General features: G+C 31.3%; 2 protein-coding genes and 1 long non-coding RNA gene across 11 annotated transcripts; 1 reads left to right on the top strand and 2 right to left on the bottom strand.

The window, feature by feature from the left end:
- Positions 1-622: 622 nt before the first annotated feature.
- Positions 623-6,052, bottom strand: LOC105676630 (probable E3 ubiquitin-protein ligase RNF144A). Its single transcript, XM_012374674.2, has 4 exons — positions 4,288-6,052; positions 4,029-4,191; positions 3,562-3,887; positions 623-3,441 (listed from the first exon to the last, which is right to left on the bottom strand). Exons 1-4 carry the CDS (start codon positions 4,972-4,974, stop codon positions 3,205-3,207), a joined length of 1,413 nt encoding a protein of 470 aa, XP_012230097.1. The 5' UTR covers positions 4,975-6,052; the 3' UTR covers positions 623-3,204.
- Positions 6,053-7,526: 1,474 nt separating this feature from the next.
- Positions 7,527-21,304, bottom strand: wde (windei). Of its 9 annotated transcripts, none has more exons than XM_012374626.2 (18): positions 21,164-21,304; positions 18,154-18,298; positions 17,450-17,967; positions 12,769-13,057; positions 12,376-12,498; positions 11,882-12,196; positions 11,231-11,788; positions 10,340-10,677; positions 9,994-10,254; positions 9,591-9,911; positions 9,321-9,462; positions 8,969-9,156; positions 8,771-8,869; positions 8,604-8,670; positions 8,330-8,403; positions 8,141-8,249; positions 7,880-8,049; positions 7,527-7,783 (listed from the first exon to the last, which is right to left on the bottom strand). In XM_012374626.2, exons 4-18 carry the CDS (start codon positions 13,028-13,030, stop codon positions 7,688-7,690), a joined length of 3,123 nt encoding a protein of 1,040 aa, XP_012230049.1. In that variant the 5' UTR covers positions 13,031-13,057; positions 17,450-17,967; positions 18,154-18,298; positions 21,164-21,304; the 3' UTR covers positions 7,527-7,687. The 9 variants fall into 9 exon arrangements, with proteins under 9 accessions (XP_012230049.1, XP_067207137.1, XP_012230048.1 ...); XM_067351036.1 differs by having other exon boundaries at positions 11,231-11,401; positions 11,882-12,211; XM_012374625.2 differs by having other exon boundaries at positions 8,604-8,658; positions 11,882-12,211.
- On the top strand, positions 14,658-16,111 carry LOC136998442 (uncharacterized). Its single transcript, XR_010889014.1, has 2 exons — positions 14,658-14,799; positions 14,872-16,111. It is a non-coding gene; the product is annotated as an uncharacterized lncRNA (long non-coding RNA).
- Positions 21,305-21,790: the final 486 nt, after the last annotated feature.

Raw genomic sequence — 21,790 nt, forward strand, 5'->3', positions numbered from 1 at the left:
CCTGGACTATTCTCGAGCTGTTTATATAAATGTAGTGGAAAAATAGAATAATAATTCGGCAGTTCTCCCATCCAACTCTTACCGGTTAAACAAGTTTCTTAAATTAACGGGACACAATTTTAACATATTTATAAGATCATGATAATGGCATTACCATTACCACAAAAATATATTAATAAATATTAACATAAAACGCGTCGTAACACAGCGCATTGAGATGTTTGCAAACTGCTAAACAAAGCAATATTATTTTTTATCAGTTAAAATCTTGCATGCTAAACGCAAGCCAAGAAATAATTTATGCTACATTTCTCGGTTTTGACGTCATCGATATCGATTGGTAGACCTTGGGCAATTTCTTTCCCTACTTTGTGTACGAGATGTTATTATATATATATATATATATATATATATATATATATATATATATATATATATGAACTGTGTATATGTACAGTTCATAAATATTTAACGAATTTTTTTTACACAAGAGTCTAAAATGAATTTTGGACGATATTTTATATTTTTATGCTCCTTTGCTTATTGCTTAGCTACACTAGTAGCAGCAAACTATTGATAAATCAGCAGATAAAGGAATTTGTTTGAAGAGACAAACATAATATGCGATACTCTTATTTTATTACATTTTTATTTTTGACACACGAGTGCACATACACTCAAATGCATAATTCCATACACGTATATGTGTATGTGTCTTTTTATATTTACATACGATATTAATAATACAACAAATGAGATATTTTAACAGTTCTGACGTAAAATAGCGAAAAATCAGCTACTCAGTAATTTATACATATAACACAATGGTCTGCTGAATTGTTTATAATGTTTATGAAAAATGCATCGTTTTTTCGAACGTCCAAATGTATATCTGTCTTATATGCGTCAGTTATTATATATACAAAATACCACATATATTCATTACATAATTCACATATATGTAATTGATACATATATGTAATAATTTTTTGTCGTTTATTTGATATTCATATGGTTTATTAATCATGGTAAGAACCTGTTTCGCAGAAATAACATATAACTATTGTCCGAAGTTGATTATTCATATCCATGATCTTTAACAATCTAAATTTCACTCATGATGCATATTATGATGATTATCGTGGATGTAATTAACACGTTTCGGTACAAATTTTCTTTATTACAGGTCTCTAGCTCCTCGGAAGTATTCTGTAGAATCTCGCAATCACATGGCACATATTGATTTATAGATTCTTAATGTCAAACGTTAACTGCACAGCTCACACATCGATCAATAACAAACGTGTTAAATACATAATAACAACACTCTCAATTTCGATGATAAAATGCATAATTGTGAGATATCTTTTATATAATAGTTATATTTACCTACTATTTGTCACTCGTTCTAAATTAATGTACATGTAATGTACATACGATTAAATCACAAAAATAAACACGAAAGCACCCATAAATTAAAATAACGAAAATAGAATATTGTACAATCTAATACTTGATGATTAAGATTCGTTTTACAATAAAAATATAGAGCTGAGCCTTGTAATTCGACGTGGGCACACATATAGAGATATACACTGTGTTTTAAGATAATATTATAATTTAATTATACTAGGTGCGCAACTAAGTTTCCGGGTTTTTTTTATCAATGCAAAATGGAAAATTTCAAGAGAAATACAAAAAACGGTTTATTCAAAATATCGTCCCTCGCTAGCTACACATTTTTGCCATCTCTCTGGCAATACATGAATACCGCGACGATAAAACGACGCGTCTTTGAATCGAAACCATTCATCCAACCAATTCTGCACTTCTTCGAAATTGGCCAAGTGTAGCCCAGCCAAGCCATGCGCCATCGACCGGAACAAGTGATAATCGGAAGGGGCCAGGTCTGGTGAATACAGCGGGTGCGGTAGCAGATCCCATTTCAGCGTTTTGATGGTGTCCTGGACGATGGAAGTGCGATGGCACGGAGCGTTGTCGTGCTGCAATATTACTCGTTCGTGTCTCGTGTCCCATTCTGGCCGTTTTTCGAGCAATGCATGGTTCAAATTTATCAGTTGTTGTTGTCTTGTGTTTGCGTATCATTTTCATCCAATAACGCTTGCAGATCGGCGTCCTCAAATGTTTTTGGTCTTCCGGAGCGCTCCTTGTCCTCAGTGTCGAAATCGCCACTTCTGAAGCGTTTAAACCAATCTTTACAGGTAGTTTTCGATGGTGCATGTTTGCCGTAGGCTTTCTTAAGCAAACGACCTGCTTCAGCTGCATTTTCTTTCAAGTTGAAGCAGAAAAGCAAAGCTTCCCGCAAATGCTGTTTAGTTGGCACAAAACTCGACATCTTTATTGTTAGAAAAAAATTTTTGCGTTGCGATATGTGTTGGTATTATAACTGGTTATTGTTGACAGATGTCCAAGTTAATAAAAAAACACAACTTTAGACATGTATATCGACTACATGTATCGTTAGCGCCATTCATGTGTGAAACCCGGAAACTTAGTTGCGCACCTAGTACATTCAGTTATATTAATATTGAATAATTTAATATTGGTGAATCAAAGAATCGGCATTTTTACAAAAACAAAAATTATTAAGCTCGTATCTTGGTAATAAATGTATAAATTAATGAAAGCGTAATTTACACAGCACAGTTTATAATATTTTTGGGCAGTATAATAAATCTGATGTGCGACATATATATATATAAATTTTTGGAATGTTCTTGTATAATAATTCATTATGAGTATTTGTAAATCGTTAGACTTGCTTTAATCACAATTATCATACGAGTTTAATCATAAAATTTATTTTATAAAATTAATCATCATATAAAAATTAAGTGACTATAAAATAAGTGTACATCAGGAAAACAATCAAATTATAACTATACAATTCGCACTAGCTCTTATCTGTGCAAATAACGTCTCTCTAAGTAAAATATAAATATATAGGTAATCACACAATATGCTTGACTGACAAGAAATATATATACATATTCTGCTTCTCTATAATAATATATCCTCTAGTAACGCGCAAAAATAAAATAATATGTAAACTTAACAAAATGCAATGTATATCTATATAAGTTGCCAATCATATTATCTCCCATATGTGGAAGTTTAGGAAAAATATCTATTTTAGCTCAAAGAAATGATTAACCGTGATTCGATTAAAAAGTTTGGAAGGTTCTATGTTGCCGTGTCACCTTCCTCCTGTTCCAATCTGGAAGAGCCGCAAACGCGACATTTACAGCATACGATGCAAGGTGCCGCTAATAATAACAAGGGCGATGCGACAAGTAGAAGTAGGCCAAAACCAGCGAAGATCCCAATAACTTGCGTTCGATGCCATATCACGGACGCACGTGAATGACCCAATTTATTCTTACATGGTCCCTTGTCGTAATGTCGCAACAGAAAGTCATCCTACGGTAGCAACAAAATTTAAAGATATTAATTAATTATATCATCAGTATTCTTATATGCGAAGTTATGTCAAAAATTTTTAAACCGCATACTTTTTTTTATATCTCTTTAAATACTCACATCTAAGGATGCTAAACAGTACCAGCAAAACACGTGTTTACATCTTTTGCACATCATTTGAGCACAACCTTCATCCTTTTCTATCGGCACAGAACACATAGGACAACATTTAATGTGATCGCTGCCGAATGGTATCCCTAACGGAAGATCTGAACAGGGCCCATTGTGCCAAGGTTCCCGACATATTGAGCAGAAATCTGTGGAGCAATTGGGACAGTGAACAGGACCTAAAGGAGTGCCGCTTCCACCATTGCTGCTATTTATTGAACATATCGTTTCACAACCCGCTCGAGGACACCATGCACGACCTTTATCCATTGATACATCTGTGTACAAATCATATCAAAATTTATTAATATATATATATATAATATAAGTGATTTCAATCACAAATATCTTAGGCAGGAAACTGCATCATTTGCATATATACATTGCATTCCAAAAGATGCAAAGTCAACGTCACTTACCTCTATTTAAACGAAACTTGCAATGTTTCTCCATAAGTTCTGGACTGACAAGGCTGGATATCTCCTTCAAAGATAGTATTGCGCCGTGATCGCACTGAGCATCTGGACAACTAATTTCATACGCACCTTCCTCAATCTCAAATTCTACATAGGCACGCATGCACTAAAAGATAGAGCCATAAGTATCTCTGTGTACATAACAAAAGTACTCATCTTTCTCAAGTGTAACAAGTGATTTCCTATGAAAACTTTGACTTACATCTTTACAATAGGAACAACCACATCCCTCGATTTTACATGTTTTGGAGAGAGAAGTATCGACGAGACACAGTTTACAAAATATTCGTCCGATTGTCTGTTGCGAACCAGCAGGAACAAAGTTGCCAGCAGCCAAGCTATAACGCGAGCTGGACGCCAGGGATAACAAACTGGAGCAGCGAGAGCAGACTCTACTACGATTTATGGGTCTTCCTTCCAGTGCTGAGGTGCTTAATCCTACTGCGGTTTCGCATTTTCTCAGTACACCAGGACCCAGGTTCATCCAACTGCCGCCGCGTGCTTCCAGACTTGCGCTACTTTCAGGTCGTAGAAGTGGTGCATCCGCCTCTTTTCCCGGTGCAGTCCTCTCTGTTAAAGAGAGATTCACTACGCTAGCTTCTTTGCGTATCAGAGGTAGCCTGATGCCGCTGAGTTTCGTCTTGTCAATCTTTTTCTGATTAGTCGTGATTTTAGCGGGAGGATTGACAGACGTCACCGAGCTGGTTGCGGCACCCATATCTGTTAGCGGAGCTCGTCGTAAGACGAGCGAGTGTAGGCTAGGCATCCCCTGAACACCGTCGCTACCGGTTACGGACGACGAGGACTGCGTTTGTTGATCTCCTGGCGATGAGCCGCCGCCTTCCGCGCCCGTCGTCGTTTGCTCACCGCTGACAGTAAGAGAACGCATGAACTCGGATGATCATATGTACATGACGAATTCACACAGTGTATCCCGGAGTTGCGCGTACACAGATAGATCTTTACGCCGTTCGTCATAATCCTCGTCGTTCAACGTTACCTCCTGCACATATTCTACGTGCGTGTTAAGCTTCTGACACGCTCTGTTAAATGTTCTTATTTCCAAGCGAATTTTCACACCTGTGCCGTTGACATTACATTTAGCGGAGTCTCGACGTTAAATCCTCGAAACTGGAAATCACCAATTATTTGGATATTATGAGCGGAACACCCACAACAGCTGATCAACCTTCAACACCTGGGGAGTGATAATGTGCGAAATATCGTCGCGTTAAGAAGCGCGGAATAAACGGCACGACGAGCGAGTAAACGGCGTGAATAAACACACGATGCGTAAACGACGTCGGCACCTGATTAACGACGTCTGCAAAACGAAACGCGGTGGTATTTTAACGATGGTCGCAGCGTTGCAATGGGGCGCAAGCACATCGCGGACATCATCGCGCGACTCTTCTCTCGTACTATTAACAATCTCACCGATCACGATGATCGTCCCAGTCGCTGCCGCTTTCACTGTATTCGCAAAACGCGTCCCACTCCCGTCGTGCCGCCCGTCGTGTCAGCGCGCTGCGGTCTTCATCAACATTTTCACCTTCGCCGTCGCGCACACTGTATATACACACACCGTGGCGCGTTCATAAATTATCCGACCCACGGGACTACTTCCGCCCCCGCTTCCTTATTCGCTTTTCCTCTCAGAAAAACCAGCCAGAAGGGCACTGTCGCAGCTGCGGTATCTTCACAATTAGCAGTAGCGGGATTGTTTTTGTTTTGACGTAACATTACGCCCCGCGTATGACTCACTTGGCGCATATCGTACATACAAAATATCACACATTGCTAGGAAACGATGGGACGTGGAGATAGAGAGAGTCAGTGAAACTGGAGGCACCGCGGAAGAGTCCGCAAAAACGCAATTTCGAAACTAGTGACGTCCCGTCGTGCTGCTGTCGGAGCGACTTGATATGTCGTCGATGTCTATCTATCTTACTTGCACTTTCTGCACTGTTTTTCTTCTCTCTTTTTCCATCTTAAAAACTCAACATATGCCTTCTTGAAGAATTGAGCTCTTTTCTGACGTCAGTTTTTATTTTAAATTTATATTTATATTTTTGCATTAATAGTTATGTTTATATAATTAATGTTTTATATTAATTATAGTAAGTCTTTGAAGTTGCAGTAGGTCGTAAATGCAAAAGTACAACAGTATAGTTAATTATATATTCGCACAACTTGCATGCGCTTATTGCATATGCTTATGCGCAATGCAAGTTTGTCTGAATATACCCTAAGACAAACGAATCTTCGGAGAAGCGATCAATCGATACTGAGCACGTAAAATATATTATTAATTATTTCTCCTTATTCTAAATATCTTATTAATTATTAGTTTTTTTCAAAGAGAAGCATAGGTAAGTTTTATTAGGGAATTTTATTCTCTTTATTGGTAACACTAATCGTAATTTAATTTATCACAACTGGTAATATTCAATATAATTTAAAAAAATGATATATTTATATATAATTTTTTTAAACAATTAATTGATCCGATTAATTAATCTAAAATTAAATTCTATATATTTTCTCTCTTATTACAGTCCTATATAAGAATAAGATATACAAAATATAAGTAAAATCATAAAAATTGGGAAATTGGTTTTGTGTATAAAAAAATTTATTATTCACACAAATATAAAATGAGATTAATTTTATTATTTTTACATTATCACACGAGAGATAAATAAAACTAATTTAAATTTGAGCTTATACATATTATGCTTATAATTCATATGTAATTAATAATAATTAGTGATACATTTACATACATCAATATTTACATTTCTTGGATGCAGACTTCATATTTCGCTCAATTAAAAGATATTTTCCTTTTACAATATTTATTAGTATTACAAATACATATTCAAATTTAGCCGTATAAAAATTGAGCAAATTATATTTATTTAGAATAATTACTTATACCTTTTTATTACTGGAAAATATTAGCCTAAAAGTATCGTGAAACAGGCACAATTAAAACAATAGTTAAAAATAGTTAGTACCTATTTAAAAAAAGTACAGACTGTAGAAATTCTTCAATCTTATATCGTTAACGTATTTTGTATGTCGAAATGTCTTTAAAAAGTCTTTTGACTAGAATTCTTTTCTGTTCTGTGTATCAAAAAAGTTTAAATATGTGCAATGATATAAACAACAGAAATCAAGAGAAGCATATATAATTCTATTAATTTATAAATATATGATTGAATAAAAATTAATCATAAATATATGATTACAAAAAATTACAATAATATGTGAATATACCATCAATATTTTGTTCTAAAAAAATATATGAAATTAAAAATTCACCTGGTAATATCAATCTCTAAAAGAACAAGATATTTATCATGAAGTCAGGAATTACATGCGATACGTTACGTGTTTGATTGGAAGTATTTATGGGAATAGTTATTTCATTCAGAGTTAACAGTTAAAAGAAGACAATTTGTATTATCTATCAAATCAAATCCACTTAAATGTACAACACAAAATACCATGTTATTATAAAATTACTAACTATTTGTATCACAATTATGCATTAAATAGTAAAAGTAAAAAATGGAGATCTCGATGTTTTTATTTTTCTATAAAGAGATATTACCCGGTATACTGTACTGTCCTTTTCTAGAATGTGTATCGACCGCTCTGACGGCAAAGTAATAATTGTTACCCTCAGAAAACTGTAATAAAAATATTGTTCTTATAATATCGCTATTTTTAAATGTCAAGGAGCTCAATACTCTGACCTTGACCAGTTATAGTACTGATATTATTACCTGAGTCAAAGTACACGCCATAGGCAGTGGCAATGCTCGCACATCTCCAACTTTTTTCCATAGTGTTGTGGTAGGATTCACGCCGGGAACTTCTTGATACGCATACAATTGATAACTAGCTATCTCTGCATATTTATCTGACAGATTCATGTTCCACGATAGCACTATACCTAATAATACGACATTAACGTTATATATTTGAAAACTTTAACAATATTTTATTAATGAATCACTAGCTTGTAAGATTGAAAGATTCTTTACCATCTTTTCCGTTTGCGACTTTTGCAATCTTCAACGATGGAGCAGGCGGTGGAAGTTTCCAACCGGGTGTTATTCCGTAAGTTGGAGTATCTGGCAATGGTGCAGGATGCTGAAATAAAATGACAGTAAAATTATAATCGCCTTTGATAAATACATATCATAAAGATAAAACAACTTTTTTTTATTCACCTTGCTCATCTGTATATTTGACAAAGCCGGTGTAGTAATTACACGTACCGTACCATTCGCAATTGATGAGACTCCTACAAAATAGTAAAGTGAAAATAATATAACATAAAATAGCGCAATAAAATTGCATGAAATGCTACTATTTTTCACTATAATGCTTGTTAATTATTTATAGTGCTATAATAATGTGAAAAAGAGCTGTTTTAATAATGTTATAATAATGTGGAAAAGAACATATTATGTGCGATATATATTTTTAATGTAGTGTGATTACCTGTTTGGTACGTAACAGTTGAAAACGGTGCTCTACATGTAGTCACTGGTCGAATCTGTAATTGATTCTATCAAATTTCATATTTAAAAGCGATAATAAAATTTAATAATTTCATCGTTATTCAAAAAAGAACTCTCGGGAAAACAATACAAAATTGTTATACCAACCTGCACTTGTTGATTTGCATTTGATGTTATTAATACTGGTCTCGGTGAACCCATTCCACTTTGCATCACATATGCCAATCTGGGCGAATTTATATTATTCTAAAGAGAAAAAAAGATTATACACACAAGAACATTTCTGTTCTTTCTTCGATGTTGTTGCGTAGATATATATTCACGATATGAGAAGAAAATACTTACTACAAGGGCAGTTGGTGCTGGCTGGTTAGGTGCTATCACCCTTATACTAGCCTGTTGCGTCGTAATTGCAACATTTGTCGGTATTGTTTGTAGTACCCTTTGGAAGGATGGTACAGGTTTCGACGTAACGTTCATTTGCTGCTCCAATACAGAGGCTGTAGTTACGGATGTAACTTTCACATTTGTTGCTATGTACAGAATTCGGCGCATATTAGATAATAATATAAATGATGGAATAATTATAATTTTACGATTATCATCATGCTTGAAAATAGATATATAAATATAGATTATAATCTATCTATGATTCACTCATACATGTATTACGTAAATATAAAAAAAGTGAACTTACTTTTATTTTTTTCTTCTTCATCAGTAAGATCGATAAGATCATTATTTCTTGGCTTTGGAACTATCGATTGTGGACGATTTACTTGATTTTGTATTTTACCATTTAGGAGAATAGTCTGATGTGATTGAGGCTGAATCTGTGGCTGTAAAAATTTGCACAATCAAATTAATCTAATAAATCAGTATACTGCTATAAAACACTACGTTTATATTAATTTGAAATAATCTATTTTACAATGTATTGAATTATTATTAACTTCTCATTGCTTACGGTAGGTAAAATTGGCTGAACACCAGTAGGTTGATTGGGCAGTGTCAACGTGTGTGAGGCTTCCAAAGGTTTCGCAACAACTAAAGCTGCCGGTGTCACAGTGGAAATAAGAGGTGCCGTTTGTATCGGGCTTTGTGAAACTGTAGGAGTGGTAGGTGTAGTCACTACAGGCCGAGGCGATCTTGTCTTAATTCCACCGCGTCTTGGACTTGTTGTATTATTATTATTTGACTCAGGAGCTGGAGAACTAATAGTGCTTGGAACGTTCGTAGGCTTGACATGTGTTTGTTGTATCTGTCGTAAGCTCTGTATTCCCTGTTCCTAATACACATCATTTAATCAGTTAACACAATTTCAAGTAAACATCATAAAAATATATTAAAATATGTCTCATAATAAATACCGTTATAAAATTGACTTGTAAGCCTACGGATCTATTTATTTTTATAGGCGCAACCAGCTTATCAGCATTCGCACGCCGGTCTGCTGCATTACGATTTAGAACCATTTCGAAATCCTTCACTTGTTTTGTTAATTGTTGCAATTTTCCACGCATTGCTTCTTGATTCTTTTCCGATATGCGAGCTTGTTCTCTAAGTTGTCCGATTTCACTACGCATCGTGATTGTTTCAACAATCTTTTGAATCAGAAGTTCTTCCAATTCCTTAAGCAAATTATTAATTATAATTAATTAAAGGTTATCATACATTTTGCTGTTAAAAATGTTTTATTCTGATGTATTCTTTTACCTCTTGCGTAAGTTTCAGTAATTTTTCTTTAACATCGCGTTGGAAAAATTTCTCAACAAAAGCTAGTTTTGTGATATCATTCTTTTCCTCGGATTTTGAACTCGTTTTAAATTTCTTTAGATTACCATTAAAAATTTCATTATCCGAATTACGTTTTATTATACGTAACGGAGGAGGTGATGTAAGACGTATGTTTTGATTTAATTTGAGATTTGTTGTCACAATTTCTTCTGCACTATCACTGGAATCGCTGTCACTATTCAAATATTTTTTTCTAATAATCTCTTCCGCATTTCTAGCAGTTTTCCGTTTATATCGTCCGCTCTCCGTCTTTGCTTCTGCAATAATAATATATGAAAATAAAATACATCTTAACAAATATACATATCAAAAATTATAACTGAATTATAATAAAAACTTATTTAACGTGGTAAAACATGCTATACAACAAAACAGAATGAAAATATCCTATTTTATAAAAAAAACATACTTTTTTTTAATTTTATATTAATAGAATATCTTTTTTCTTCAATTCTATCACGTTTTCATGGTATTATTACAAAACGTATTAAATATATAAACACATAAGGTGTGATCTAAAAGTAATCATATATATTTTTATAATTTTTGTATAACTGATGCATGACTCCTTAATGTTCAGATATAAAACAAAATAAGCCCGTCAATCAAGATTTGATAAAAAAATATTCCGACTAGCATAAAAAAATTTTATTAATAAAAAATTATTACTTTTTTTCTTTAATTCTTACTATAATAATTAACACATTTCGCATCTGTCATATGTGACATACAGACGTATTTTACATTATCAGCGCGGAATGTATTATTAAAATATTATATTTACCTTTTAATATATAAAATATTTCTTACCTTGTTTAGGTTCTTCAATAACCTCATCTTGTACTTTATTGCTTGTTTTTTTTGTTCGTTTCGTTTTTGGAACAGTTGGATAATCATTTTTAGTTTCGCTCTCATTATTAGATTCTTCCACATCAATAGATGCCAGTAAAATAGTTTGTAATGAAGATGTATAAACTTTATCTACAAATTGGTTTATATGTTCATTAATATCACGCGTTTTCTTTGTTATTCTTGTTTTATCTTTTATATTAGACAAATCATTTTCATCTGATTCTAATATAGTAATTGTTTCTTCTTGCATAGATTGCGTATTCAATGAATTTTTGCTCTTTTTTATGTTCTTATGTTCCTCATTTTTATTTTTGCTTTTTACTTGATCAATAGAATCTTTAGTAGATGGCAAATTGTCAAAATTATGAGATTTAACTAAATCCATAGAATTTTGACTATCATTAATTTTGAGTGAGTTTTGTGTAGAGTGATGTTTATCATCTGTAATAGCCTTGTCTATTACTTTATTTATTATGTCACTCAAATTGTTATTATTACTGTTAGAAACAACGGTGACTGTAAAAAATTTTTTGTTATTAACAACATTAACTTTAATATAATCTATAATAAAACTATTATCGTCTATGTCATCTAATTTATTTAACTTACAAATATTTGTGGAATTTATTGGTTTATCGTTGACCGCCTCTTTTAAACCATCTTCATCGTCTATCGTTACTTCTTCATTTTTTATGTTACTTGGATAATTTGTAGATGAATTATCATTTTCTAATTTTACATGTTTAGATGTTGCATTTAAACTGAAATTGTTTATTTCAGCAATTTCTAAATCGTTATTAAATTTGACAATGCATTTTTTATTAGATTCACTAACAGTTGTACTGTTATTTTCTGGGTTATATACGTTATTTCCTTTTCGTTTGTTTTTTGATACACATTCATCTGAAGGCAATGCTGAGCTTTCTGCAATTTTAATTACTGTAACAAGTTTTGATAAAATAGACTTTCTTTTGTTTCTAATATCTTCAAAGCAAACAATTTTATAAGTAATTATACAAATTAGTTTAAACGTTTTCATATTCTTGGTCAAAAAAATAATTTGATTTCATGATAATGATTTTATTCTTTATAAATATTATTACCTGAATTACGTTTCTCCTGCGTTGGTGCTGATTCTCTGCTATCAGACTTTGTAATTTCTTCTACAATCTCTTGGGTGTTTAAGCAAATTTTATTTTCTACAATTATATTTATGGGTAGCTGTTCTGCAAACAAAATGCTAATATCTATATGTGTGCAAAAACAAATATCGCAATAAATGTAAGACTCACATTTGATTATATTTTATAAAACATAAATTATTATATTTACATTTTTACTTATATGACAAATATCATATTAAACTTGCACAATTATTCCATAAAGTAATTAAAATTAAAAGAAATATATACATATGTGAAATATCCAGAAGTTGTCTAATAATATTGGATAATAAAACATTTTCTTATAATTACAAGTAAAAAATAATTACGTACCATTTTTTTTATTTTGTGATTTAAGTTCTGAAATTTTTATCAGATTTGTTGTATTATCTTCTTGTTCAATATCCTCATCATCAGATAATCGTAAGCGTAAACTGTCATCAGACAGTGCATCTTCATCATCTCCATCTTCGTCTGCACCAAATAATAATTCATCCTCTTTCTCTTTTGATAGTTCATTAGTATTGGTACTATTTACATATGAGACTGTGGAAATGGCTTCTGATTTAGCTGCTTCAATTTGTGCTTTCTCCATAATGAAATTGAGCACAGTAAAATGTCACTGCAATTTTATTTATCTTGTTAATTAAATGTTTTATAATCTCTACCTACACAAAATGTTATTGTAATATCGTATTATATGTTATATAATCACAATATAATCTAACAATTGCACTCATAAAGTATATTTGTCCTATATAGTATGTGTCATAGTACATTGATAATAACATATTAGAGGAGCTTTATTTAATAAATCAACAAATCAATGTTTCAATAAACATATGTATAAATTTTTATTACAATTTTTACAATTATAAAATAATACTTATATTTGCTTAAAATTTATTATTTAAAAATATTCTACTAAAAATATTTGCACGAATAAACTACAATACATTTTGAAACATATATATATATATATATATATATATATATACTTCAACAAACTGTATCGTTAATCTTTGTGCTTACAAAAATATTGTTAAGGGCCAATAAAAAAAAGGGATTACTTCCAATCATAAAAATCATTGTAATCAAAGTTATTATAATTGACACTTTTTGTTTTATAGATGACCTCTACAAATTTATTTCTACAAATCAAAAGCAATAGTAAGTAACTATTAAAATACAATAAGAATAAACTATTTTTCTTATTATTCTCTTGAAAAATTGCCATACGAGTTGTATTAGAACTTTCTCTTTAGTTATTGGTTTTTTAAAATAAAACATATGAATAAAAGTAAATAAATACTCTGCGTAAGTACATTTTGCATCGAAAAAATGAGTTTTTAGTTGAAACCAACAGAAAAAAAGCTATTATTCTAAATTGCCTAATGCTTAATATTATCCTAGCAAGCGCTAACTAACAATAACATAACATCAATATTATAATTTCTCACTTAATAACGTTACTGCAATATAACATATCTTGTACGAAACTATTATATTGTTGAATGGAAATTATAATTGATGTTATATTATTGTTGGTTAATGTTTGCTGGGATTCTTATCCTTTCTCTCTCCGCATTTAATTCATCTCTTTTCTTTTTTTATGGAGATTTGTCTCTCCTGAAACACAGTAGCATTCAGAAGCATATTTCTGTTTAAACATTTTAATAATATATAGTTAACATTTTAGTAACTATTATTATTGCCGAATTTATGTATCAATGTGTTAGAGGTTATCCACTAAACAAAACGTATCTTGAAAATTCTGATGTTTACTGTACACACACACACGGGCGCGCGCATCCTTATTCTGGATCGATGTGCATCGTGTAAGGTTACTACTTTGTTGAACATGTGATTGGCGCAGAAGTTCGACAAGTCTCAATAAAATAGCAAATATTTTTCATGCTCGCAAATTGAACGTATGTATGTGTTATCGCATAAATTGTTTATAGAGCCTGAATGAGATCAGGCCCTGATTAAGGGGCCAAGGGCCCTGATCCATCGGCATACCGAGCAAAAGATGGCGGGCCCAGAATGCATTCCCTGCGATGGTTATGATGTATGAATGATATACTTCATAATCAGAAAGTCATTTATCTTCCTTATTTTCAACATGTTTCCTTAGACTGGTGTTCTTTATATGTTCGATATAGCAAAGCCATTTGGCTAATTATTGTATTTTGTGGATCCGGAAAAGTGCACTTATTTCTGTGAAATCACTCTAAGGTTTGTCACCTTAAAAATCGATTGCTATTTAAAGAGAACTAATCATTTCACGCTGACGTTAAGATTTGCAAGGATTGAGGAGGCACGAGTTGGTTGTGGAAAGTGACGCTTTATTGGAATGGCCAGGTAACCAACCGACACAAATGAATTGCTACAAAGTCAATAACGACACCCCGATTGAAAATCGAATTGTTATAGACATCACGAAGATCGTTATCAAGTGTCACCGATATTTTCAAACCCGAAGACGAATTAAAGAAACCGCGCGAACTAGTTCCGATACCATTGACAAATTTGCGCATTGAGCGTGGAACACACTGCACTTAGGCCCCGAGTTCATCACGAGATTCGTCCCGAAGATGGCCGAACACATACGAAGCATTGAAAAATATAAGCACAAACTGTGCTTATGAGGTTTGTGATTGGCTGCGCAATAACAAAACTTTAATCAGCACGTATAAACTACATTGAAAATTACTAACAAAATAATTTGATTAAATGTATGATTATACAAAGAAATCACAAAAATACATTAATAGTAATTAGACATTTTTTTTACATTAAACATGGCAGCAGGTTCGTTTTTTGAATTACATTTTATTCGAATTATATTTTGATTTAAACGTTAAACGTACATCCAATGCAATAAATTATCTTATCACTGTTATTATCTTATCATATATCAGGTATTTACGTAATTTTAGTTTCATGTATATGGTACACTTTATTTATGTATTGGGCCCCGTAATTCGCGATCAAGTTTTTCGATAAGATAAGTCGGTATAATTTTCATGTAAAATTTTATAGCAATTTATATATAGTTTTCGTTGAATTCATCTTATTGAGCGGTTGATGAACGACCCCCTCCCGTTTTACCGTACCAATGGCAGGGCTAACGGTAAAAGAAACGGCGCACCTTTCACTGCGTTGTAAACCAATTGATTTTCGTTGGTTCACTTCGATCTTAACTCTGTTGCTAACCACACAATATAGATTTTTGACTGTTAATCTCACAAAATAATTAATCACTTTTCACTGCTTTCATTACTTTTGATTATATTCATACAGTCAATAAATTTTTAAAATGTAGATAATATACTTTTATAAAATTAAAATATGTCGACCATTCTGTTCATGATCAGTACTTAATATGCACTTTAAATTTCATATAAAATACAAAAGAAAGTCAAAAGACAAAAAATTTATCTTTAAAAATCTCTTTACATTTCGACTTATCTTCACATATATTTCGCATGCAATAGATAACTTTTGATCTACAATTCTAAACTACAGCTTCCATAGAAGATTAATAAAAATTTAGCGAATTAACATCTATTTTGTTAATTAATCCATTTATATTCAAAATAAAATCACGAAGGTTCAATAATTTAATAATTCTATTAAAACAATAAAGAGAAAATTCAACAAAAACAAGCAATTTATATTCCAAAAATTATAATCGATATAAAAAAATCAATAAATATAATAAAGAATTAATAAAGATCTTAGAGATATCAAAAATATAATATATAATGTTTAATATTTATAATATTAAGTATTATATTTAATGTTTTCTAAGTAAAAGATTAAATTGAATCGGCAGCGCTATCTATTACTACTTTTACTTCGATGTAAAGTTGATGTTACATATGCAATCACACAATAATGTGAGCAATATAAAATTGCTTCTACTTGCTAAAATCTTTCTATTTGTTATATTTTGGTTACAAATTCCTTTTTTTTTGTTTTGAAGAAAAAAAATTCAACTTTAATCCATTATAACCTAATATTATTGTTCAATATAACATAAGACTAGTACAAGATGAATAGATGTTAGAAAAATTATTATTTATTAAAACAATTTTTATTAAAACATAATATATTTTTGAAAAAAGCGAAATTTTTTGTGTTGGATATATGTTAAAACATACAAATGATATATGAATATAAAATAGCGATATAACACATTGAAAATAATAAAAAAATATCTGTTGATAGTTTCGTAAAAAATTAATTAAGCTAAATAGAGGAAATTTTATCGTTATGACGTTGCACGTACTTTAATCGATCGGTGACCTTACAGCACTGATATGGCGTGATAAACAACAAACATAATTCGTAAACAAAGGTCATTGAAGGTAATATATTTGCATAAAACGTAATATTATTTGTATCAAATCTAAAGATCTCATCAAATTTTAATGACATAATTGTCAAATTTACCGAAGTTTCGTGCATACGTATATTATTGATTTATGATGCGAAAACGATGTATTCGTATGAATTGCACTTGTTGCATAATAAAGTTTTACTAACAATTGTATATTAATACAAATATTCAGCATGCACTTCAAAAGAAAGAACAACAAAATGGCGCACATAAAGCTATCTAAAATGGTGCCTTTCCTTCTATACACAACAGTAACAAATGCACATAAATTTGGGCCCTAAGGCCCAATGTTGGCAATGCACTGTCGAAATACGGTTAATTATACATGGTGTATTTATTTTAAGAAAACTGAAATAAAAATTAGCTCAGTTGACAAAGTGTAGAAAATTTAATTGTATGGTTTTATACCTTTAAATACACCTAACCTCCCAAATAACTTCAAAATCTTTACTCTAACAGAGTTCAGGGTTTTCAGACTTATGTACAGAGAATCTCAACAAAACGATTATTGACAACGATTCGAACCCCACAATTGCTTATTATGGAAAATTCAACGGACCTAAGTCTACATTAAGGCATTAGAATAATGATAATTGATAAACTTACGTTATATTACTGCGTAGAAAGATTTCAAACAATGGTTTATATACTTTTTGTCACGTGGAAATAGGTTATATTTACAGATTATATAGCAAATATGCTAGAAACGAACTGCACTTCTGATTCTTAACCACCCAGTAACTGCAACGTCGCAAGCTAAACAACTGACATTGGCAACGTTGCCAGTTCTCTAACAACGTTATTTCGTTTAACGTTGTGTCACATCGATTTGGAAAATACGATAAAATTATGATAACTTAAAGATATACAGCAAATCTCAGATTTAACGAGAAGCAATATATTCTAAAAAAATACAAATATATTGTTACAAATCATGAATAAATGCAGATCTAAAAGTTATCGACGTATACATCGTCATATGTTCCATATGGAATCTCGTTTGCGCATGCGCTACGTTGCCTAAATTCTCCGACCAACAATTTTAGCCTAACCACAAGGATTACTTCTTTTTTTTCCTTCCTTGAAGAACCTTTCTTACGTTTATGCGAATATTCCTTTCATTGCTACAATTACAAACAAAAGAATTCTGATAAACAATCATAAATTTAATGAATATAAGTATGTCAAAATTCGTTATATATGATACATTGTATTGTCACTAAATGTACGTCAATTATGTACAAAGAAAACATCTACAACACAATATATTTCATAATTAGTATCAATATGCTTAGAATTACGTTGCTTACCATATTGTGTTGAAACAACGATACAACGATGTATTATTTCTTCAGCAATCACTAATTGTAAGATTGTTGCTTATCGTATAGAAACCATCTTGTTCTTCTTCTTTTTTCCAATACTTAATCACTTTTTAGTTTTGTTTGATTATATCTGCGATATAAATATCTTTGTCAGATTTCATGAAATTACAAATTATAATATTTTAATTATATTATAAATTTATAATTATTGTTTTATACAAATCCTAATTTAGAAACAATTGCTATAATAATCTTTAATTATCAAACAAAATAACATTATTTATAAAATTTAATAATAACCCTTTCCTTAGAATTTAATTAAAAATTGTACTATTGTAAAATTTACTAAAAATAAAAAAAACAATTTTTTTATTGAATAATTAATCGTTTATAAATAATTAATAAACATACAAAGTGAAAAAATAATTATAAATAAAAATACGTAAGAAGTATACAGGGTGATTCAAAACAACCTGGGGGTCTATTCTGTAACTTTTAACGTTGTCGTTATGTATTATTGCGCAGCTATTACATGATCCAAAAAAAACCTGCGCAATGATGCATAACGACATCGTTACAAGTTACAGAATTGAGGGGCCTGATGTCCTTAAAATATTATATCCTTGAGCGATTTTTAATTCCTTTTGCAAAATTTTGTCCAAAGCTTTTTTAATTACAATTGAAAATAGTTTGCTAATGAGCAAACAGGAATGATGCAACGCATCATAAAACTAGCGTAATACTTGACAGTCTCATGATGCGTTGCGCGTTGTCAGGTTGTTTTGAAACATCCTATACAAGATAGAAAAATTTCCTGTTTAGAATTATATATGTATATATGGCGTGCGAATGTGTGTGTATGTATGTATAGCATAATGCGATATCTCGCATGTGACACAGATAGATAAATTGCTGCTGTATTATACATTTCTTCACTTAAAAAAGAGAAGAAAAACAACAAGAAAAGAAGAACTCCATTCTTCATTCTATTTTCTTAGGAATCTTTGTATTCCTAAAATGAACACTGAATAACTCAAAATAAAACATAAAGTTATTTATAACTTAGACTTTTGCAACTGCAAATTGACAATTCAAATATTTTTATATTTTATATTTTATTTTTTCTAATTTGCACACAACAAAATTAATTAATCTATTACAAAAACAAATCATAATAAATACTATTTTATTTACTAGTTTTTCTAAACGATATTATTTCTTTTATTTACAAAATTATTAAATATTTATATGTGTATAAAATATTTTTTATTTTTCTTAAAAATAGAAAAAGAGGAAATAAAATAGAATAGAGTAAATTTATTTAAATTTAGGATATATGAGATCTACTCTAATACATAATAATCAATATAAGTTTATAATAAAATAATAAAAAAATTTAAAACATATATAAAATAAATATGCAAAAGTAAAATTGGCATTTATCGTGTATAATGAGGATCAATTAAAATACTTTATAAAAATGTAATTTAAAAAACATGAAAAAAGATAACAAAAAATACAGAATAGAAGAAGCAAAAGAGGGAAGGAAGCAGAGAAAGAGAGAAAGATACTTAAAATAATTACATTTAATTAGAATAAAATTTGTTATAGAGAAAAAATCTTATAAAAACTAACACATTGCGTTACGTTATTGTCATTATTCCGTGAAAATTATATATGTAGAATTTTATTTTTCTATTGCATGATTATTATGCTTCATGAATTTTAAACACATGCGCTTTATTATTAATATGTATATCTTTTAGCGTTGCACAGTTATACAGTATACAGTAAATCCACCATTACATAACGTATGTGTACTCTGATTATTCCGATAAATATATGCATAGCAATTATTTTATATTGATATTAATTAATCAATATTGCAATAATAAGCTTAAACTTTCAGGCTATTCTGCTAAACAGATTGACATTTAGAGATGTGTAGGTGAAGTGACTTTTCCAATTACGGAAATAACTTTCCCACATTCTATTTTAATGTTTTAAAACAAAAATAAAATTAAAACAATTGAATAAAAGTTTACTATTTTGTTTATTCAAAAAATTTCTTAAAAAATCTTTTAAACTGTGTATTGTTAACATTATTTTAAACTTTAATAAAACTGTAATTCTGATTAGTCATTGAAATTACTGTATAACTTATTTTTAAAAATTATCGTAAATCTAATCAATACTGTAAAACAAATACACGTATGTATATAAAACTAGTCTTTTCATATTATAATAAATAAATATAAAAGAAATCTCAATTTAATCGAAAAATCTGATTAACTTTCTTCTTTTATCAGAAAATTTAACCTTATACAGATGTTCATAAACTTTTGACAGTGACTATATGCGGTTATTTCTAAATATCGATCTGCACATGCGCTCTATTAATTATAAAATAAAAACCTTTAATGTAAAAACCGCGATTTTTAAACATTAAAGTTACTTTTTTTTATTTTTCATAGCTTTGTAATGTATGTTATCTCTTTTAATTGAAATTTAATACCTATATCTTAATAGCCATTGGCGCATTTGTACTAAATTTATCAACATTGCCAACATTTTGTCTACTGGAATAAGGACAATAGTTAAAATCGTACACAATTCATTATTCGACATTTACAATTTTGTGAAACTAAACATAATCTATTATACTCATTGTCAATGATAAAAAAACTTTCAAATCAAACTAATTTCGATTTTATCTTTATAATAATTTAAGAATAAGTAATAGTGCAATCATTGTTCGTAAACTTGTCAGGATTAAACCGTTCTTATTTCAAATTTCTTTTCAATGTCTCTTTTGTTTCTATCACATGCACAGAATGAAAATTGTGTGCACAATTAAAACAAATTGGGAGAGCAATGTAAGAGACATTCACTTTACAAACTGAGTTCGTAATACGGAAAAGTTCACGATATAAATATGTTCATTATATGTCCAGATTCCACTTTATGATTAGGCTCATTTCACAGGATCACTCACGTTCACATTGACATGCACACGGCTGCGCGACCAACATCGCATTATTGGTCCACAGAGTTCGCCGCGCGGGGATGAATGGAGGGCTCCGTACGTCAGAGGAACAGGCGGAACGGCCCGTAACTAGATAGACGGCCAATAAAAGCTGACGTGAAACGCAACGCGCCGCGTAGCAAGGACTAGAAAAACAAACGAACGATCCACTCGGCGTGAAGATTGCCGTGAGGGGGTAGTGAATGTCGGTGAATCGCCGATAAAGGGTAAATTCCGGCGACGATGCACGCGGATCGGCGAGGTGCACGAACTCGCGACTGGGCGTGAGGCATGCCGCGTGATTACTTTCACCCGTTGACCCGTTGACGACGAGCGCGGCCGACGCAATAGAGAGGAGACGATTCTACGTGCACCAATTCCGACTTCGCTTTTCCGAAAGTTAGCACGGGCGAGAGCTTGCGAAACGAGCGGATCTACGGGCTTTTTTCTTGTGCGAGTCGTACACACGGCGCCGTAACTGCGTCCGCATGCGTAATAATTGTCTCCTTTTCCGACGGGCCGATCGAAATACATTGTCCGACCGGAGAGCACTCTCGGGGTACACGGCGAAGAAAGGGAAGTTGCTGTAATGGCCGC

Source organism: Linepithema humile, chromosome 3, assembly GCF_040581485.1.
Source record: "Linepithema humile isolate Giens D197 chromosome 3, Lhum_UNIL_v1.0, whole genome shotgun sequence".
In the NCBI taxonomy this organism is placed as follows: domain Eukaryota; kingdom Metazoa; phylum Arthropoda; class Insecta; order Hymenoptera; family Formicidae; genus Linepithema; species Linepithema humile.

What these genes read in the sequence shown, in the direction of transcription:
- LOC105676630 (XM_012374674.2), bottom strand. Translation starts at nt 4,974, where the DNA reads ATGCGTTCTCTTACTGTCAGCGGTGAGCAAACGACGACGGGCGCGGAA. An exon ending in GTTGTTCCTATTGTAAAGAT is followed by an intron (nt 4,192 to 4,287) that starts GTAAGTCAAAGT and finishes TCTATCTTTTAG; the next exon opens with TGCATGCGTGCCTATGTAGA. An exon ending in CAAGTTTCGTTTAAATAGAG is followed by an intron (nt 3,888 to 4,028) that starts GTAAGTGACGTT and finishes ATTTGTACACAG; the next exon opens with ATGTATCAATGGATAAAGGT.
- wde (XM_067351035.1), bottom strand. Translation starts at nt 13,030, where the DNA reads ATGGAGAAAGCACAAATTGAAGCAGCTAAATCAGAAGCCATTTCCACA. An exon ending in TACTGAAACTTACGCAAGAG is followed by an intron (nt 10,255 to 10,339) that starts GTAAAAGAATAC and finishes AATTTGCTTAAG; the next exon opens with GAATTGGAAGAACTTCTGAT. An exon ending in AGTCGCAAACGGAAAAGATG is followed by an intron (nt 8,050 to 8,140) that starts GTAAAGAATCTT and finishes TCGTATTATTAG; the next exon opens with GTATAGTGCTATCGTGGAAC.